General features: G+C 37.0%; 1 protein-coding gene across 1 annotated transcript in view; it reads right to left on the bottom strand.

The window, feature by feature from the left end:
- Nucleotides 1-17,283, bottom strand: part of EXOC2 (exocyst complex component 2) — a 210,075-nt gene that overhangs the window by 42,638 nt on the left and 150,154 nt on the right. The window contains exon 23 of the mRNA XM_037734469.1: nucleotides 8,198-8,339. Within this exon, the coding sequence (XP_037590397.1) occupies nucleotides 8,198-8,339 (142 nt within the window). The remainder of the gene's footprint in view (nucleotides 1-8,197; nucleotides 8,340-17,283) is intronic.

The following is a 17,283-nucleotide window of genomic DNA, read 5'->3' as shown; positions in this document are numbered from 1 at the left end:
TTTTTTTTGAGACAGAGTCTCACTCTGTTGCTCAGGCTGGAGTGCAATGACACAGTCTTGGCTCACTGCAACCTCCACCTTCTGGGTTCCAGTGATTCTTCTGCCTCAGCCTGCCAAGTAGCTGGGACTACAGGTGCCTGCCACCACACCGTGCTAAATTTTTTTTGTATTTTTAGTAGAGACGGGGTTTCACAGTCTTGGCCAGGCTGGTCTCAAACTCCTGACCTCCTGATCCGCTCGCCTCGGCATACCAAAGTGCTGGGATTACAAGCATAAGCCACCGTGCCAGGCGAGAAATTTTTCTATATTCAATCATCTTTTAAAAATTAAAAACCAAATAGTGTGTCTTTTATATTTTTCCACATATCAACCATTTTTAATATTTTTTACTCCTTCCTTTAGATTCAAGTTTCCACCGAGTGCAACTTTCTTTGGCTGCATCTCTGGGTCCCTTCTACAGGAGTGCTGGGCACCCGGTGCTGCAGTCCTGGAAAGCCCTCAGATCTGGTTGGTGCAAGCTCCCCTCCTGCAAGGTTCAAGCGCCCTCTCCAGTCTGCTTTTGATGGCTCTCCAGTGCCTCTCGCAGCTGGGTTTCTCTATTCTGTGCAGAGCTCAATTTTTAAGTGTAGAAGGGTTAATCTGGTAAGTTCTTCCTCTATTACTGAAACCAAAATTCCTCTGATACTTGTATTTTTTATTCTGTGGTAGTTCTAATTAATAACATTTTGTCATTAATTTTAGGATAGTTCCATCACAGGCTTACATAAAGGCATTGTAGAAACTTTGTAGGTATAGTGTAAGATAGTGCTACTATTAAGCTAATTTTACTAAGTTTTTCTTCATAAATTTAGCTAAAGTGGAATTTATTCCATTTTCAAGTGTCTAATAAAAATGCTGAACATTGTTCAATGAGTGTTCTTGCAGTGACTAGAGGCTCTCCTCTAGACTGTCATGAAGACATGATCGTGTAAGTCTGCAACTAGGATTCCAGAAAATATCAGGAAAAACTGTCAAATAACTTGTTGAAACCTAAATTCACCATGTATGCCACTTCTTTATCAAACCAATAGTGTGTCCAAAAAGAAAACAAGTTAGTATTAAATATGCCTGTTCTTTGTGGGTATGCCGTCTCCATAAAGTTTTTCATTTTTTTAAAGATAGAAATTTTTTGAAAAATGAAATTACATATATTCCTCCCAATATTTTTAAAAACAAACTTTTAAAGTAGAAAATTAAAGTTCTCTAGCATGCTCCTTCCTATCCCCTTTTGAGACATGTTTATATATGTCAAATAATACATATGAAATTGAAACACTGTCTTTTTCAATAAAAATGAGGAAAGAATGAATGAACATTTCCTTAACCAACATTTTCTACCAATATATGGACAGTCCCCCACATATAGGAATGTATTTATCCACCTATCCATCTCATCTATTATAAAGAAAGCATAGTAGTTGGATAGATATATAATAATTTATTTAACCAAATCATTACTAATGGGCATTTAGACAGTTTTACAGATTCTGCATATATTAAAAAACGCTTCAATAAACGTCACTGTATATAAATCTTTACTTACTTATGTAAAATGCTCCTTAAGACAAATTCTTAGAAACAAAATTTCTAAATAAATTCTATGCATATATGTGTGTAAACACACACACACACGTATGTGTATATCTGTGCTAATTTACACTCCTAGAAAGATGATGGAATAGTTTGTTTCTTTATAGCTTTGCCAAACATCGGGTATTATCAATGTAAGGTTTATTGCTGATGTAGAATGGGGAAACTGAGGCAAGTATGAGAAAATGAGAAGCCAATTTATTTAGCTCCCGGGCGAGGTTCTGTGGTCCAGGAAGGGACCAAAGAAGTTGTGCTTGGCTCTTTACATCATGGGGTTTTATGGGAAGGGAAGGCGATTGGTTGGCTATTGGGAAAACAAAGCAAAGGCAATTTTATTGGCTGTCAGGAAGCAGGAAGTGCCTGAAACTAGTTGCTATTGGTAGGCAGGCGGGACTTTGGGTAAGTGGGTCTTTATTGGCTGTTGGGGAAACAAAGTGAAGGCAATCCTATTGGCTATTAAGAAGCAGGAAATGCCTGGAGCTAGTGGTTATGGGTCGGTGGGCAGGACCTTGGGTAAGCGGGCCTTCTGGGGGCATACAGAGCAGACTGCTACCGCGCAGGGTCTGATGTGGCTTCTTTAAAAAAATTTCCTGCAGTTGTTTATTAACAGCAGGCTGGGGATTGAATGCATAATTTAGTGCTGAATGTGGGCTTGGGTCTGGTATGCGGAGGCGGGTGCTGGGAAGTCGTGCGGCAAGGCCAGATAACAAGCTTGGGTGATGACGCAGTTATTAGGCGAGGACAGAGATGGATGTGTCCGTTTAACCCTCTGCGAGGCAGCTGGCCTTACAATCAAGCTTTACTATATTTTTCAATCCAGAAAGTTTTAACAAAATGATACCCTAATGCTATTTTAATTTGCATTGAGAGTTGATGAATTTTATCCTATTTTTATATTTATTGGCCACATTGGTTCTTTTGTGAATTTCATGACTTGTTATCATATCTATCTTTTTCTTTGTAGATTTCTAAAGGAGGCTCTTAGTTTGTTGTTTAGCAACACAGCACAATGCCTAAAATTAAGGGCTGCCTAGATTTGAACTCTGAACCCTTACCCTGCCACTTCCTAGCTACATGACCTTGAGCAAGTCACTTACTCTCTCTGTGCTCAGTGGCTTCATCTATAAAATGAGAATAAAAATACTGCTTGCTTCTTGAGGTGCTATTACGCAGATTAAATCAGATGATTTCTGCAAAGCCCTCTACCTTGCACATGGTATATTTACAATAAATGCTGACTATGTTACTAAGCATGTATACATATTTATGTGTTTGTATAAATGCATGTATAAGGAATATATGTATAAATTCACATATACATGTAACATACAACTTATTTTATAAGGACCCCCAAACATTTTAATGATCCATTTTCTCAGAGAGCTACATTAAGCTTTGAGGTCTGTCTATAGTTTTCCATTTTTTGAAAATCAAACAAATATTACACTTTCTCCTTACCTCCATTCTTGTAGCATTTTTCTTATTCTCTAGAAACTCTAAGCTGGGCCTGAGCTTTTAATGATTTAAGTTACAAGATGCAAGAGACAACCTAATGTGCAATGTTCTTATTCTCTAGAAACTCTAAGCTGGGCCTGAGCTTTGAATGGTTTAAGTTATAGGATGCAAGAGGTAACCTAATTGTGCAGTGTCTCCTGCAGAATTCAGTGAAAACACCTGCAAAATACATTCCAAAAGGTAAAGACCTTAAAATAAAATTGAACAAACATAGACTTAAGAAGGGCTGTGCCTCTGCCTCTGTCTCCACAACTAGATTTACATTTTCTTTCTCTTCAATTTGTTGGAAAATGCTGCTTGGCACACTGCTTGGACAACACACTTATAAGTCTTGCTCACTGACAGAACCATGTACTCTGAACCTGTGCTCTGGTGCATCACTGAGGGAGGGAAGGTTACTCTGCTCTAGGTTATACGCATCACATATGGAAGCAAACAACTCTGCTTTTATTTTTATAATGGTCCTAGACATACTCATGTCACAAACTATATAAAGTTTTCCCCTTTCCATTACAATTTCAATTACTATAATTAGTAAAAGAGCATTTGAATTAAAAATCAGATCACTATTTACTTATATAAACTGATTAAATTTAAATTCACTTAGTAAATACCTTTAAATAATACATATTAAGTTTTCATGCCTTTTGATAGAAAAAAATAGTTAAACCAGCATACAAGAGAAAACTTAAAGAAATACTTTTTCTTATTTAATGTTTTTAAAGACGTGAACTTCAATGTGTATTTGTAAAAACCAACAATATTCTTAATTTATTTAAAATTTATAAAATTCAAATACTAAGAACTCTTAATAATTGTGGATAACAACAATTAAAATCTTAAGAACAGCAGTTTTGTGACTCAGAATTAACCAGAATAATCTTTACTGACATATACACAAATAAAGAGGTGACACCAATCTAACTAGCCAACGGTCAGATTTAAAAAAACATAGCTATGGCTTTAACGGATATCTCCTCTTGAATCATGAAATTAATCAACTGGATTTTTTTTTAATCACTACATACAGTATCAGAAACTAAATTTATTGCTAACTACAGCAATAAGTAATCAGTTACCTATATGATTTGCAAAATTCAGTTTCTGAAGATGAAAATTCTGAAGATAACACTAAAGTTGTTAATTGAAATTATTTTGGAAGATTAATAGTCAAACTATTTTGGCTATTCACTTCACACAAAATTTCAACTTAAGTCAGCTTTAAACAAACTAAAAATCACTATATGACTATGCAAGGCTGAGGTTCAGTTAGGAATCAAGAAGTCAAAACTACACCAAGAACAGAACTAAATACAGTTCATAAAAGTGAAACGAACACCAACAACTTCTACGTGTTTTTGGAATATGAGAAAGAGTAAATAAATTGCTGAAAGTACGGTGTCATGTGCCATTTGCTTATGAAACAAAGTTTATCTTAAGAAAAAAACAAAACCAAGAAATGAAGTTATGTTACAAAAAACAAAAAAGCCTCACCACTTAATGTCACACAGCCTGCAGAATCTTAATTTTGTATTAAAGATTATCTAAGGTTACAAACCATTATTAAGATCAATCTCAGGATTACATTTAGGCTCTGATCCTAATTCACAACAGAGGCTTGTACTAGTTCAATGTCATGGTTGGAAAATATGAAGGTCATAGAGAAAGGACTCTGGGTACCTTAAATAAATCCAGTGAGGACTTGGAAATTGCAAGTCGTGGTTAGTAACTGGATGCAGTGGAAACCTAAGATCCCTGTTAGTCCAGCAATGGCTCCATTCACCCTCTGCCCTGGTTACTGCTCACTGGAGTGCTGTCATGGGATCCACAGACACATGGTAATGGCCAGCAGCCCCTGCATTTGAAGTACTGTGACCTAACAATGCCCTGCAGAGAATGGGCCTGCATAGATGTCTATTTTCCGAAGACACCTTGGAGCGGGTGGATGGGAAATGCCTGCCTTCTACCTGACAGACATTCTTGACTGTCCTTGCCAGTGTTCAGTGCACACTAAAGACATCTCACCATTTGTTAAGGGAGGCATTAGGTCTGAGGGAGGGTTGGTGAAGAGAAGTCATCTTCTGCATCAGGGGCAATCCTGTTTCTCAGTAACAATCAGAGATTTCAGTGACAACAGAGAATAACCACTGTTTGTGGAGACTGAAGCTTGGTCGCCCATTCTAAATTGTTATAGCAATTCCTGAAGTGCAGGAAAATCAGAAGGGTTGTGTCACGATTTTTTCTAATCTCAAAGAAACATCACAAATGATTTAATAACCTTGAACATAACCAAGTAAGATAAGAATGATTTCAGTGTGAACAGTTAATGTACTTAGATGCTAATCACAGGAAAAGATATGAACTTTAACAAAATTCATTTGAACTATTCCTGAACAATGTGTTACTTTTTGCATTGTGATGCAAAGTAATACATTGTACAGTAATAAATAGTTAAACAGAATTGCTGATGTAGTAGATGTGTGAACAGTTAATGTACTTACACGCTAATCACAGGGGAAGACATGAACTTTAACAACATTCATTTGAACTATTACTGACAATGTATTACTTCTTGCATTGTGATGCAAAGTAATATATTGTTCGGTAAGAGTTTAAATAGTTAAATAGATAGTATTGATGATGTGTTAGATATACTTGACAATTGCATTTTAATTAAAATGCAATTGCTCAAATTTATAAAGTGTACACAACTACCATATGAGAATTCACAAATGACAAGAAAATGAGCACTCTAACTCATTTTAATTCATTTCAACAAATACGAATATCCACTGTGTATTATTTATTTAGAAGTGAATCAGAAGAACAGTATAAACTAGAACACTGTATGATGTACTTTCCTACCGAAAAAATGTTGAGAAAAATCAGGCAAAAGCATATAGCAAACACTTGGAAGAGACGGAGCAACAGGCATATTTAGAAAGATGGCATATTATTATAGAAAACTGCCAATCTTCATTGACTCCACAAAAATAAACCATCAGTTGGGTGTCAGAAACTGCACTGTGCTAAAAATGCTGAGAACCAGACACCCAAATGCCGGCCCCTGTGCTGAGGCTGTCCAGCAAGGAGGTAGACAATGACAAAACGTTTTCTGTGGGCGCAGAGAGCTGTGAACTGCTCTGGGAGCACCACAGATGGAGGTAGGCCAGCATGACCCGGAGGCATGCAGGGATGGGCGGGGTGGGCTTCCAGAGGACGTCGGGCCTGGGAGGGCAGGGGAGGTTAGCAGAAGGGGCAAAGGTGAGAGGGACTAGGCACAGGGTTCATAGTGCACGAAGCACCCAGCCTGCCTGCTGCCTAGGGGAGCCCATGGAGAGGGAGGTAACTCATAGCAAGCGCCTCTGTGGCCTCCATATGGTGACTTCTGCATCTATAGATTCAACCAACCATGAATGGAAAATATTCTGGGGGAAAAAACAGATGGTTGCATCTGTAGTAAACATGCATGAACTTTTTTCCTTGTTCTTATTCCCCAAATAATAACAACTAGTTGCAAAGCATTGACATTGTATTGGGTGTTATAAGTAATCTAGAGATGATTTAAAGCATACAGGAGGATGTGTGTAGGTTACCTGCAAATACGACACCATTTCACACCAGGAATTTAAGCTTCCATGGAATTTGGTACCTGTGGGGATGCTACCTTGTCTGAGAAGTCTGAGGTTAGCCACCAGGAGAATGAGCCTCTCTGAAGGGTTTTCAGCAGGGGACTGATAGGATCCAATTTATATTTTTGAAAGATGAGCTATTCAAAAAGGCAGAGGTTGAGTCTAGCAGGAGAGGCTGTGGGGTGGCGCACTGGGGCAGTGGGCAAGGTGCCAGGGAAGAGGCTGGCACAGCACATCTTCCCAGGTTTTACTATCATGGAAAGATATTATAAGAATTTTAAGCAAGATACTGATAGAGTCTAACTTAGACTTTAAAAGGATGTACTGTGAGGGTATGAACTTAATCTGGCTTGGGCACAGTAAAGTGTGTGTACAGAAAAGCACAGGAGGAATAAAGGCTTGCATGACTGCCATGACTGTGAGTTCAGATAATTCAATAACTGTGGTCACATTAAGAAACTGTGGTTAATTGAATGATTCTGGTTTTTAGTTTAGACTTTTGGCATCACTATATGTGCACACTATACAATAAAAATGAAAGGTGTTTAAACAATAAACAATTTTATCATCGTTTAAGTATAAGCGCTACACAATAAAAACAAAAGGAGATTAACGTGATTAGTCAAAACAAGGAAAATAAACCCAAACCTGTTAACAACTCACTGGTGTATCTACATATATATACCCATGAAAAGCCCACGTCTGATATGAGCATGACCACTTCTACATAAACCACTTCTCTACAACAGTGCCAACGGGCAGCTTTGGTTGAGGTATTCCACACTATTTTATACAAAGAAACAACTATTCGATCAATCAAAAGTTTATTTGACTCAGAAAGCAATAGTTATTTTAAAAATATACACTTTGAAGTGATTCAAGTGACTTTCATTTGATATCACAAAGATAATACTTGAACTGTATCATTCATCCTTCTGTGGCTCAATTTTCATTGCTAAATTGCTATAATCATCTCACTCCTACACATTTTTCTTCTATCCTTCACCTTTACAGCATCGCTAATTAGGTCTTACATAGATGTGACCAGATTTCTTTAACACATTTTTTGATGATGTTCACAAGATCATTGTATGAAACTGTCACTCACAATCACTCTATTATATTTATACAAAAATATCGTAGGAAGCAGGCATGCATTACTAAAATGATCAATTATTATAAGGTATATTTAATTATTCTCTTGACCTTAAAAACAGTTTTAAGCCACTAGGTAATAATAAAAAGTGTCCTAATTTCCAAATTATCCAAAAAATGGATTTAAGCAAATAAGTTGAAATCAAATTAATCTCTCACTCTCAGTAGGTATGAGAAAAACGAGAATAAAATGAAAAGAATTCAAGCATGTAACAATTGATAAAAGCATATCCACATCTATCACTCAAGACACTTTATTTACTTACCTGTTGGAGGCAGGCAGTCTTTCCAATCAAAATAGCCTGCATAAATTCCAGGTTCTAAGGAACCAACGATGGGATCTGCTTTCAACTCGATGTAATTTTCAAAGAGTCTTTGATCTAGTTCTTTCAATGATGCCATGCTAACCTATGAACACATAATAAAGAGTATGAGTTGCCTATTTGAGGGTGATGGAAAAAGTAAAATAATGTTAAAGACACTTCAGACTATATTAAAAGCACTTATCAATTTTCCTACAAAAACTCATGATTTTTATTTCATGTATTTTCAGTAATAAAGATCTCTTTTAACAAAGCTATTTTGCAGGAGAAAAAAATAACCCCACACATGGACTATAAGTCACTGTATTAGTCCGTTTTCATACTGCTATAAAGAACTGCCTGAGAGTAGGTAATTTATAAAGGAAAGAGGTTTAACTGACTCACAGTTACGCATGGCTGGGGAGGCCTCAGCGCAACTTACAATCTTGGTGGAAGGCAAAGGGGAAGCAAGTCATCTTCTTTACAAGGTGGCCAGAAGGAGAAGCGCCCAGTGAAAGGGGGAGAGCCCCTTTTAAAACCATTAGATCTTGTGAGAACTCACTCACTCTCATGAGAACAGCCTGGGGGAAACCGCCCCTATGATTCAATTACCTCCACCTAGTCTCTCCTTTGACACATGGGGATTATGGAGATTACAAATTAAGATGAGATTTGGATGGGGACAGAAAGCCTAACCGTATCAGTTGTTTTTGAAAATACTAAACTCTCATTTCTATAAGCAGAGCAAGAGGTATTATAAACACTAAAATGTAATAGCCAGTAAACTACAATTAAAAAGGAACCATTTAAAATTATGTTTCTTCATATTAACTAATTAATTTGAAAAGCGTTACCAATGGAAAATAAGCCTGCTTTGACACTCTAGAAACCTCATTGCAGCTCCCTTGGCTTCTCCTTCTAGTTACAGCTCTGGCTGTGTGGCCTGGGAGTGGCCACGTGCTGGTCAGGCCTTAGACTCCAAGGCAACTCCACAGAGGCCAGACGCAGGGCTCACTGTAGTGAGCAAAAGGAAACAAGGAAGACCCTTATTAGAAAGTGTTGTCCTTGGCACAGTTCAGCCGCATGGACTGTGGGCTCCTGATGGGCGTGGGTGTAGAAGAGGGTAAGGAGGCTAGCATCAGCCCTACATGAGTATGCCTGGTCTCTCCAGCACCAAGATGCCAGAAGCGGAAGAGAGGGGAGGCAGAGACCCAAGCATGGAGGATGTGGGAAGTTTGAGGTGTGGAGAGTCTGTGGGCCCAGGTTACTCTGCAGGGGGCTGGTGGCCGTTCTGCTTCTGCAACATTGGCCTGAGAGGGACAGGCTTCTCTCCAATGTCAGGCCTGAACTGCAACAAGCTGACCATGAAAAATAAACGCACACTAAGGGAGTCAGCTGCTATGCATAGGAACACCCATCAAGCAGTGAAATTCAGCTGCAGAAGAGACAAGCAACAACTTGAACAGAAAAATAAAGAAAACTCTTAAGGAGATTAAAGTATACTACCAAAATGAGATTTCTAGAGGTGAAATATATGATTTCCAAAGTTAACAACTGCGTAGATTAACAGAAGGAACTACTGGTCACGGTTAAGGCTGATCTGAAGTGCAAGAACTACTTCAAAGCATAGAATAAAAATGTAAAGAAATGGAAATTATGAAGGACAATACTAGAAGATAAATCCAGGAGCCCTAACGTGTAAAAAGTAGAAATGCAAATAAAGAAATATAAGCAGCTAAAGAAAAGGTATTAATTACACAAGTAGTAGAAGAAAATTTAACTGGATCTGAAGAAAGACCCAAATTTGCAACTTCAAATAGGGTTGCAGAGTGCCAGGCTACACTGATAAGACAGCCCACACATCTAGTCAACTACTGTTAAAGTTTCTAGTTTCTAATACATTATTCTAAATAAGAGAGGGAACGGCAGTAGGAGACTGACTTTCAAACTTCTAGATAAAAAGAATAATTTACTTACAAAGAAGAATGAACTGGTCTGAATTCTGACATGCAACACTGGGACCTGCAATCACTGGATTAAAATCTAGAGGAATGAAAGAACAGAACCCAAGAATCCTGTATTTTGCCAGTGTGTCATTCTCTCAACAGGGTCAAAGAAAGATATTTCTGGATATGCAAGGGTTCAAAGGGTACTTCACCTATGTAATGAGAAAAGGCTCTAACCTAAAATCAAATAAATCAGATCAAAGAAGATGAACTACTGAGGAAAACAGTGACAGGCAATGAACTCTGAGTTTCCTCTTGCCTTTCTTTATCTCTCTCTTTCTCTAGTATCTATAAACACAAACCAAAATAGATGATTAGATAGAAGGAAAAGATAAAGAAATCAGTTTTTTTTTTTAAAGGTAAATATTAGAGAAAACCACCAATGCCAAAAGTAGGGTTTTTTGTAATAAAATAAAATAATAATAATGATAATGATTAGCCAGGCATGGTGGCGCACACCTGTGGTCCCAGCTACTTGGAGGCTAAGGTGATAGAATTACTTTAGCCCAGGAGATCCAGGCTGCAGTGTGCTATGACTGAACCACTGCACTCTAACCTGGGCAAGAGACCAAGATCCTATACTTATGTAACAAACTTGCATGTTCTGCACATGTACCCCAGAACTTAAAGTATAATTTTAAAAAAGTATAACAAAATCTAAAAATTAAAAAAAATTAAAAAGGAATAACAAAAATGATAAGCTCCTGGGCAAGACTGATGAAGAAATAAAGAAAAAAAAACTTTGTAAATTGCCAAGAACAGAAAAAAAAAGGAAACATTCCTATAGATCCTAAATATTAAAATAATAGTAAAAGGACATTATGGTTTTATGTCATCAACTCTTGACAACATAGAGGAAATTGCTAATCTCTTGAAAAACACAATCTTCAAAAACTGGCACAGCTAGTTCTATATTTATTAAGCTAATTGAATCCATCATAGGCTAGGGTTTGCACAGTGAAAACTTCAGGCCCAGGTGATTTCACTGGTGATTCTATACCAGGCATGTAAGAAAGAAATTATAACACAAACATTTTCATAAAATAGAGGCTAAAAGCATTTCTTATTTTGTTTAATGAAGCCAGTATAACCATAATATCAAAAGTGACCAAGATGTTATAAGAAAAAAATTACACACCAATAGCCTTTATGAACAAAGACATAAAAATCCGAACAAGCTATTGGCAAATAAAAACTAGAAATACATTTTAAAAATACATGACACAGAAGTGGTATTTTTTCAATAGATGAAGAAAAAGAACTTGAGAAAACTCAATATACTTTCATGATAAAAATTCTCAGTAAACTAAGAATGGAAAGAAAATCAGCTGTGTAAAGGGCATCTGCAAAATGGTACAGATATAGAATGCTTTCTCCACAAGATCAGGAATAAGGCAAAGGTGTCCCCTTTCACCACTTATTTCAAGATTTTACCTGATTTCAAGGTTCCAGTCCATGAGATCTGGCAAGAAAAAATACCAAAAAAGCAAAAGTAAAACTGCCTTTATTAACAGAAGACATGATGACATATTTAGAAAATCTAAGCAGGTTGACAACCTAATGGAATAAGTAAATTTATTGAGGCAGCAATGCCAGTAACAAATATCAACTATATTTCTATATAATAGACACAGAAGAATTATAATATCATAAAAAATACCTAGGAATAAATTTAACAAAAGACATGGAAAATCTCTACTGGAAACTACAAAATATTGCTGACAGAAATTAAAGATGGCCTACACAAATAAACAGGATGAACAATACTGGTGATTTTCTCCAAATCAATTAACTCCTAAAAGGCCTTTTCTTGGTAAAAATTCACAGGCTAAAATTTATACATAAATGGAAAGGACCTAAAACAGCCAAAACAATTTAAAAAGAACAACGTTGGAAGACTCACCTACATGATTTCAAGACTGACTATAAACCTGACATAAATAATACAATGAGATATTCGCATAAAGATGAACATCGCAGACCTAAACATAAAAGTTAACATTATAAAACTCCCGGAAAAATATTAGGGACATTGAAGCAGGTAAAGATTCTGACAACATATGAAAAGCATTAAACATTTTAAAAGTTTGCTATAGTGGATCTCATCAAAATTAAACAGTTCTGCTCAAAAGATATTATAAAAACAAAACAGCAAGCCATGAACTGAAAAAATATGTATGTGTGACAAAGGACATATAGAGCCTTTTAAAAATCACAAATAGAAAGATGACTAATCCAATTTAAAAATGAGCTGGGGTTAAATAAGCACTTCAAGAAAGAAGCTACCTGAATGTATCTGAAAATACAAGAAAAGGTGCTTAACATCATTATTTATTAGGGAAAGCCAACTAAAGCAACAATGAGTTTGGCTAAAATAAAAAAGATTGGTAATATTAAGTGTTGACTAGGATACAGAACAACTGGAACATTCATGTTTATAACTGACGGAATGTACACTCTGGAAAACTACTCGGAGTTCCTAATTGGTTTGCACTACGACCAACAATTGCACTTCAAGGTATATATCCATGATCAGTGAGTACAAGCTCAGTACTTGTAAGTCCACAAAGAGACTTACAAGAATTTTCACTGTAACTTTATCCATAAAGGCCTAACACTGGAGACAACCCATCACCATTAGAGCCATTAAATAAAATCTGGTTATCCAAACTCAGCAATAAAAGGAAATGAATCATTGGTACACACAATTTGGATGAATCTCAAAAAAATTATTAATTTTAATAAAAGAAGCCAGATACAACAGACTACAAACTGCATGGAACTTCACATAAAGTTCTGGGACAGGCAGAATGATTCTCTGCAGATAGCAGTTGGAACATTGGTGAGAAGGGAGCCTACTGAAATAGGGCACAAGGGAAGGCTATTTTAACCTTATTTTCTTTAAAAAGAAGGTAAAAGAGGAGTTGAAAATAAATGGATGTGCAAATCGTTAATAGCCAAATGCTACAAAAAGAGAGTAGAGTGGCAGTATTAATGTGTGACAAGGCAGGACCAACATCAAGAGTACACAGTCCCTAATTTCTGTTGTGAGATTTTAAAAAGATAATTCAGGAAACTTACACAGCACACTGAAAGCGAATACGCAAGAAATGCTAGCAGCTATTTCTATTATCTCAATAGCCTCATTTTCACTAACGATCAGTTCACACTGGCTGCTGAACATAGATGTTAACTGGGTCTACTTGATTATTACTCAAAAAGCAAGGGTGAGATCCAACTACCATTAATCACTACCCAAGAGGAAGGGAAGAACATTAAATTTAAAAACATCCTGACACTGGCTGGGCGAGGAGGCTCATGCCTGGAATCCCAGCAATTTGGGAGGCCAAGGGGGGAGGATCACAATGTCAAGAGATACAGTTTGCCCTGGCCAACGTGGTGAAACCTTGCCTCTACTAAAAATACAAAAATTAGCTGGGCATGGTGGCATGAGCCTGTAATCCCAGCTACTTGGGAGGGTAAGGCAGGAGAATTGCTTGAACCTGGGAGGTGGGGGTTGCAGTGAGCCAAGATCCTGCCACTGCACTCCAGCCTGGGGCAGAGCGAGAGTTGTCTCAAAAAACAAAAACAAAAAACATCCTGACACTATGGAAATCAGTATAATAGGAGAGGAATAAAAGCAAGCATTTACAATACAATGTATTTAAGGAATGCAGTGGTTAAACAGAGAGGGAGTGCTTAAGAGCCACTGATAGTGGGGAGAAAGGCTGCAGAGTGGAGATGCCTGAAGGTACGGGGGCCTTTTAGGGCAGGTGTCTCTAACAGAAACAGGTGCATTCTTTAAAGAAGGTAACAATTTTATTTATTTATTTATTTATTTATTTATTTATATTGCATTTTAGGTTTTGGGGTACGTGTGAAGAACATGCAGGATTGTTGCATAGGTACACACATGGCAGTGTGATTTGCTGCCTTCCTCCACATCACCTATATCTGGCATTTTTCCCCATGCTATCTCTCCCCAACTTCCAACCCCCTGCTGTCCTTCCCCTATTTCCCCCCGACAGACCCCAGTGTGTGATGCTTCCCTCCCTGTGTCCATGTGTTCTCATTATTCAACGCCTGCCTATGAGTTAGAACATGCAGTGTTTAATTTTCTGTTCTTGTGTCAATTTGCTGAGAATGATGGTTTCCAGGTTCATCCATGTCCCTACAAAGGACACAAATTCATCACTTTTTATGGCTGCATAGTATTCCATGGTGTATACGTGCCATATTTTCCCTGTCCAGTCTATCATTGATGGGCATTTGGATTGGTTCCAGGTCTTTGCTATTGTAAACAGTGCTGCAATGAACATTTGTGTGCATGTGTCCTTATAGTAGCACGATTTATAATCCTTTGGATATATACCCAGTAACAGGATTGCTGGGTCAAATGGAATTTCTATTTCCAGGTCCTTGAGGAATCACCATGCTGTCTTCCACAATGGTTTCACTACTTTACACTCCCACCAACAGTGTAACAATGTTCCTATTTCTCCACATCCTCTCCAGCATCTGTTGTCTCTATATTTTTTAATGATCGCCATTCTAACTGGTGTGAGTTGGTATCTCAATGTAGTTTTGATTTGCATTTCTCTAATGACCAATGATGATGAGCATTTTTTCATATGTTTGTTGGCCTCATGTATGTCTTCTTTTGTAAAGTGTCTGTTCATATCCTTTGCCCACTTTTGAATGGGCTTGTTTTTTTCTTGTAAATCTGAAAAATTTTTGCAATCTACCCATCTGACAAAGGGCTGATATCCAGAATCTACAAAAGGTAACAATTTAATTGTGTACAGACAGTCCTGACTTATGATCGTTCAACTCATGATTTTCCCAATTTATCGTGGTTCAAAAGCAACAGGCATTCAGTACGCTCCTTGGCTTATAATGTGCTACGTCAGGTTAAACCCACTCTAAGTAGAAAATACCATAAGCAGAAAATGCACTTACAATAATTTCAATTTTGGAAGAGTTTATCTGGAGGTAGCCCCATCCTAAGTTGAGGAATATCTGTATTCAGAAATAGACTTACACATTGAATTTGTACATATTAGCACTGAGAAGAGGCTTTTAAAGCATTTAAAAAACTGCTGGTAATAACTTAGAGAAGTAAGGCATATGTGGAGGCAGAATTTTGGTGTAGTGGCCAATACTACCTAAGATAAGCTACCATTCTACCTTTCTTAGCAGCAATCATGTAAACTGAACAACATTTTCATCTCACGTACCAGGCATTTATTCCAGCCAATGTGCCCAATGGATAGTCCTGGAGAAGAGATGCCTAAGTGATTGTCATATTTCCCTAATTTCTATACTGTTGTCTTCAACTCAGTCAAAATTGTTTAAAAGGTAAAATCCTTATTTTGATGTATTTTAATGTTTCCAATTTAAGATTTCAAATTTGTGATTTTAAAAATTTTTTGGTAATAATGTTTTTTACAAGAGTATGCTTCCAAGAAAGAAAATAAACAAACTATGATTTTCATTCCAAATGTGACAGAAAGACTGCCTTTAATTTGGCCATCTATATAGAAATAAGGCCATCAAACTGTCACCAGAACATTTATCCAAGTGAATTTGGATAACCAGGTTCAGACAAATTAATTTTTTTTTAGCTCTTTTCAAATGGATGGCAAGACAGGTGGCAAACCGACATTTCTTTATATTACTGAACCACAACTTGTCAAATGTGGACAAAGTAAATGCCAAGTGAATAACTAATTAAAAACAAACAAACAAACTCTTAATTCCTAGAAGAGGTATTAACAGAAAAAAGAACACTATAGATGAAACAGGATATACTGTCACCCTGAAATAGGACAGCTCTTGTCTCTCTAGCACTTGCTAGTGAGGGCTTCCAAGCCTCACTTCTTTCACCTCCAGCTGTGGTTCTAACCTGGTGTTTTACTTATCTTTAGTGCATCCAAAACATGAGTGGTGTCTTTTCCTGTGATTTTTTTTTTTTTTTTTTTGAGACGGAGTCTCGCTCTGTCGCTCAGGCTGGAGTGCAATGGTGAGTTCTCAGCTCACTGCAACCTCCACCTCCCAGGCCCAAGCGATTCTTTTGCCTCAGCTTCCCAAGTAGCTAGGATTACAGGTGCATGCCACCATGCCCGGCTAATTTTTGTATTTTTAGTAGAGATAGGGTTTCACGACAGTGGCCAGGCTACTCTTTAACTCCTGACCTTAGGTGATCCACCCACCTTGGCCTCCCAAAGTGCTGGGATTATAGGCATGAGCCACTGTGCCCAGTCATGAATTTTTAATAACCAAGTTAGTCACCTCACATCTTATTTATTAGGCTTCACTTATTTGCTCCACCATTCTTAATAAGATAATCTTATACTTGATCTTAGCTTGTATTTGATTTTCTATCTACATAGAACAATCTGAGAGACACTGGAAAGAACTTTACTGCTCCTACTATCTCCTTCCCTGATTTATGAAATTATACCATTCCAGAGTAAGTTAATAATTTCCTCTTATTAATAATACAAACAAACAAAAAAACTCGAAGAGTTTCTGAAGAAAAAACACAACTGAAATAAAATTTCAATACATAGTAAATTTTAGCAAGATTAGACACAACTGAAGAAACCAGGAACAAAAAGAGAGCTGAAGAAATGACCCATAATCAGTACAGAGAATTAAAAATGAGAGGGGAAAAGAAAAAATTAAGAGATGTGAAGAATAGAGTGAAAAGGTGTAACACAGGTCCAATAGGAGATCTTGAAGGAGAGAAAAGTGTGAATAAAGAAAAAATATTTAAAGAGATAATGGCTTAGAAATTTCCAGAATTTATCAAAGACACCAATCAGAGCCAGGGGTATAAAAAGTCCAAGAAAATAATAATACCAAGATACATAATAAAAATACAGACTAGTAGAGGCAAATAAAATATGTAAAAAAGGAGCCAAGGAAAGACTTTACTATGTTTTTCTCAATAATCAAGAGATCAAAGTCCAAAGCAAACAAACAAAAGGAGTGGATACAGAAGACTGAACAATGTAATTCACAAACCTGATCTAATAGACA

The sequence above is a fragment of the Cebus imitator genome, unplaced genomic scaffold (genome assembly GCF_001604975.1).
Source record: "Cebus imitator isolate Cc_AM_T3 unplaced genomic scaffold, Cebus_imitator-1.0 Scaffold623, whole genome shotgun sequence".
Classification (NCBI taxonomy): domain Eukaryota; kingdom Metazoa; phylum Chordata; class Mammalia; order Primates; family Cebidae; genus Cebus; species Cebus imitator.
Note: the sequence above shows the minus strand (reverse complement) of the source record. Positions and strands in the feature narration are given on the sequence as shown.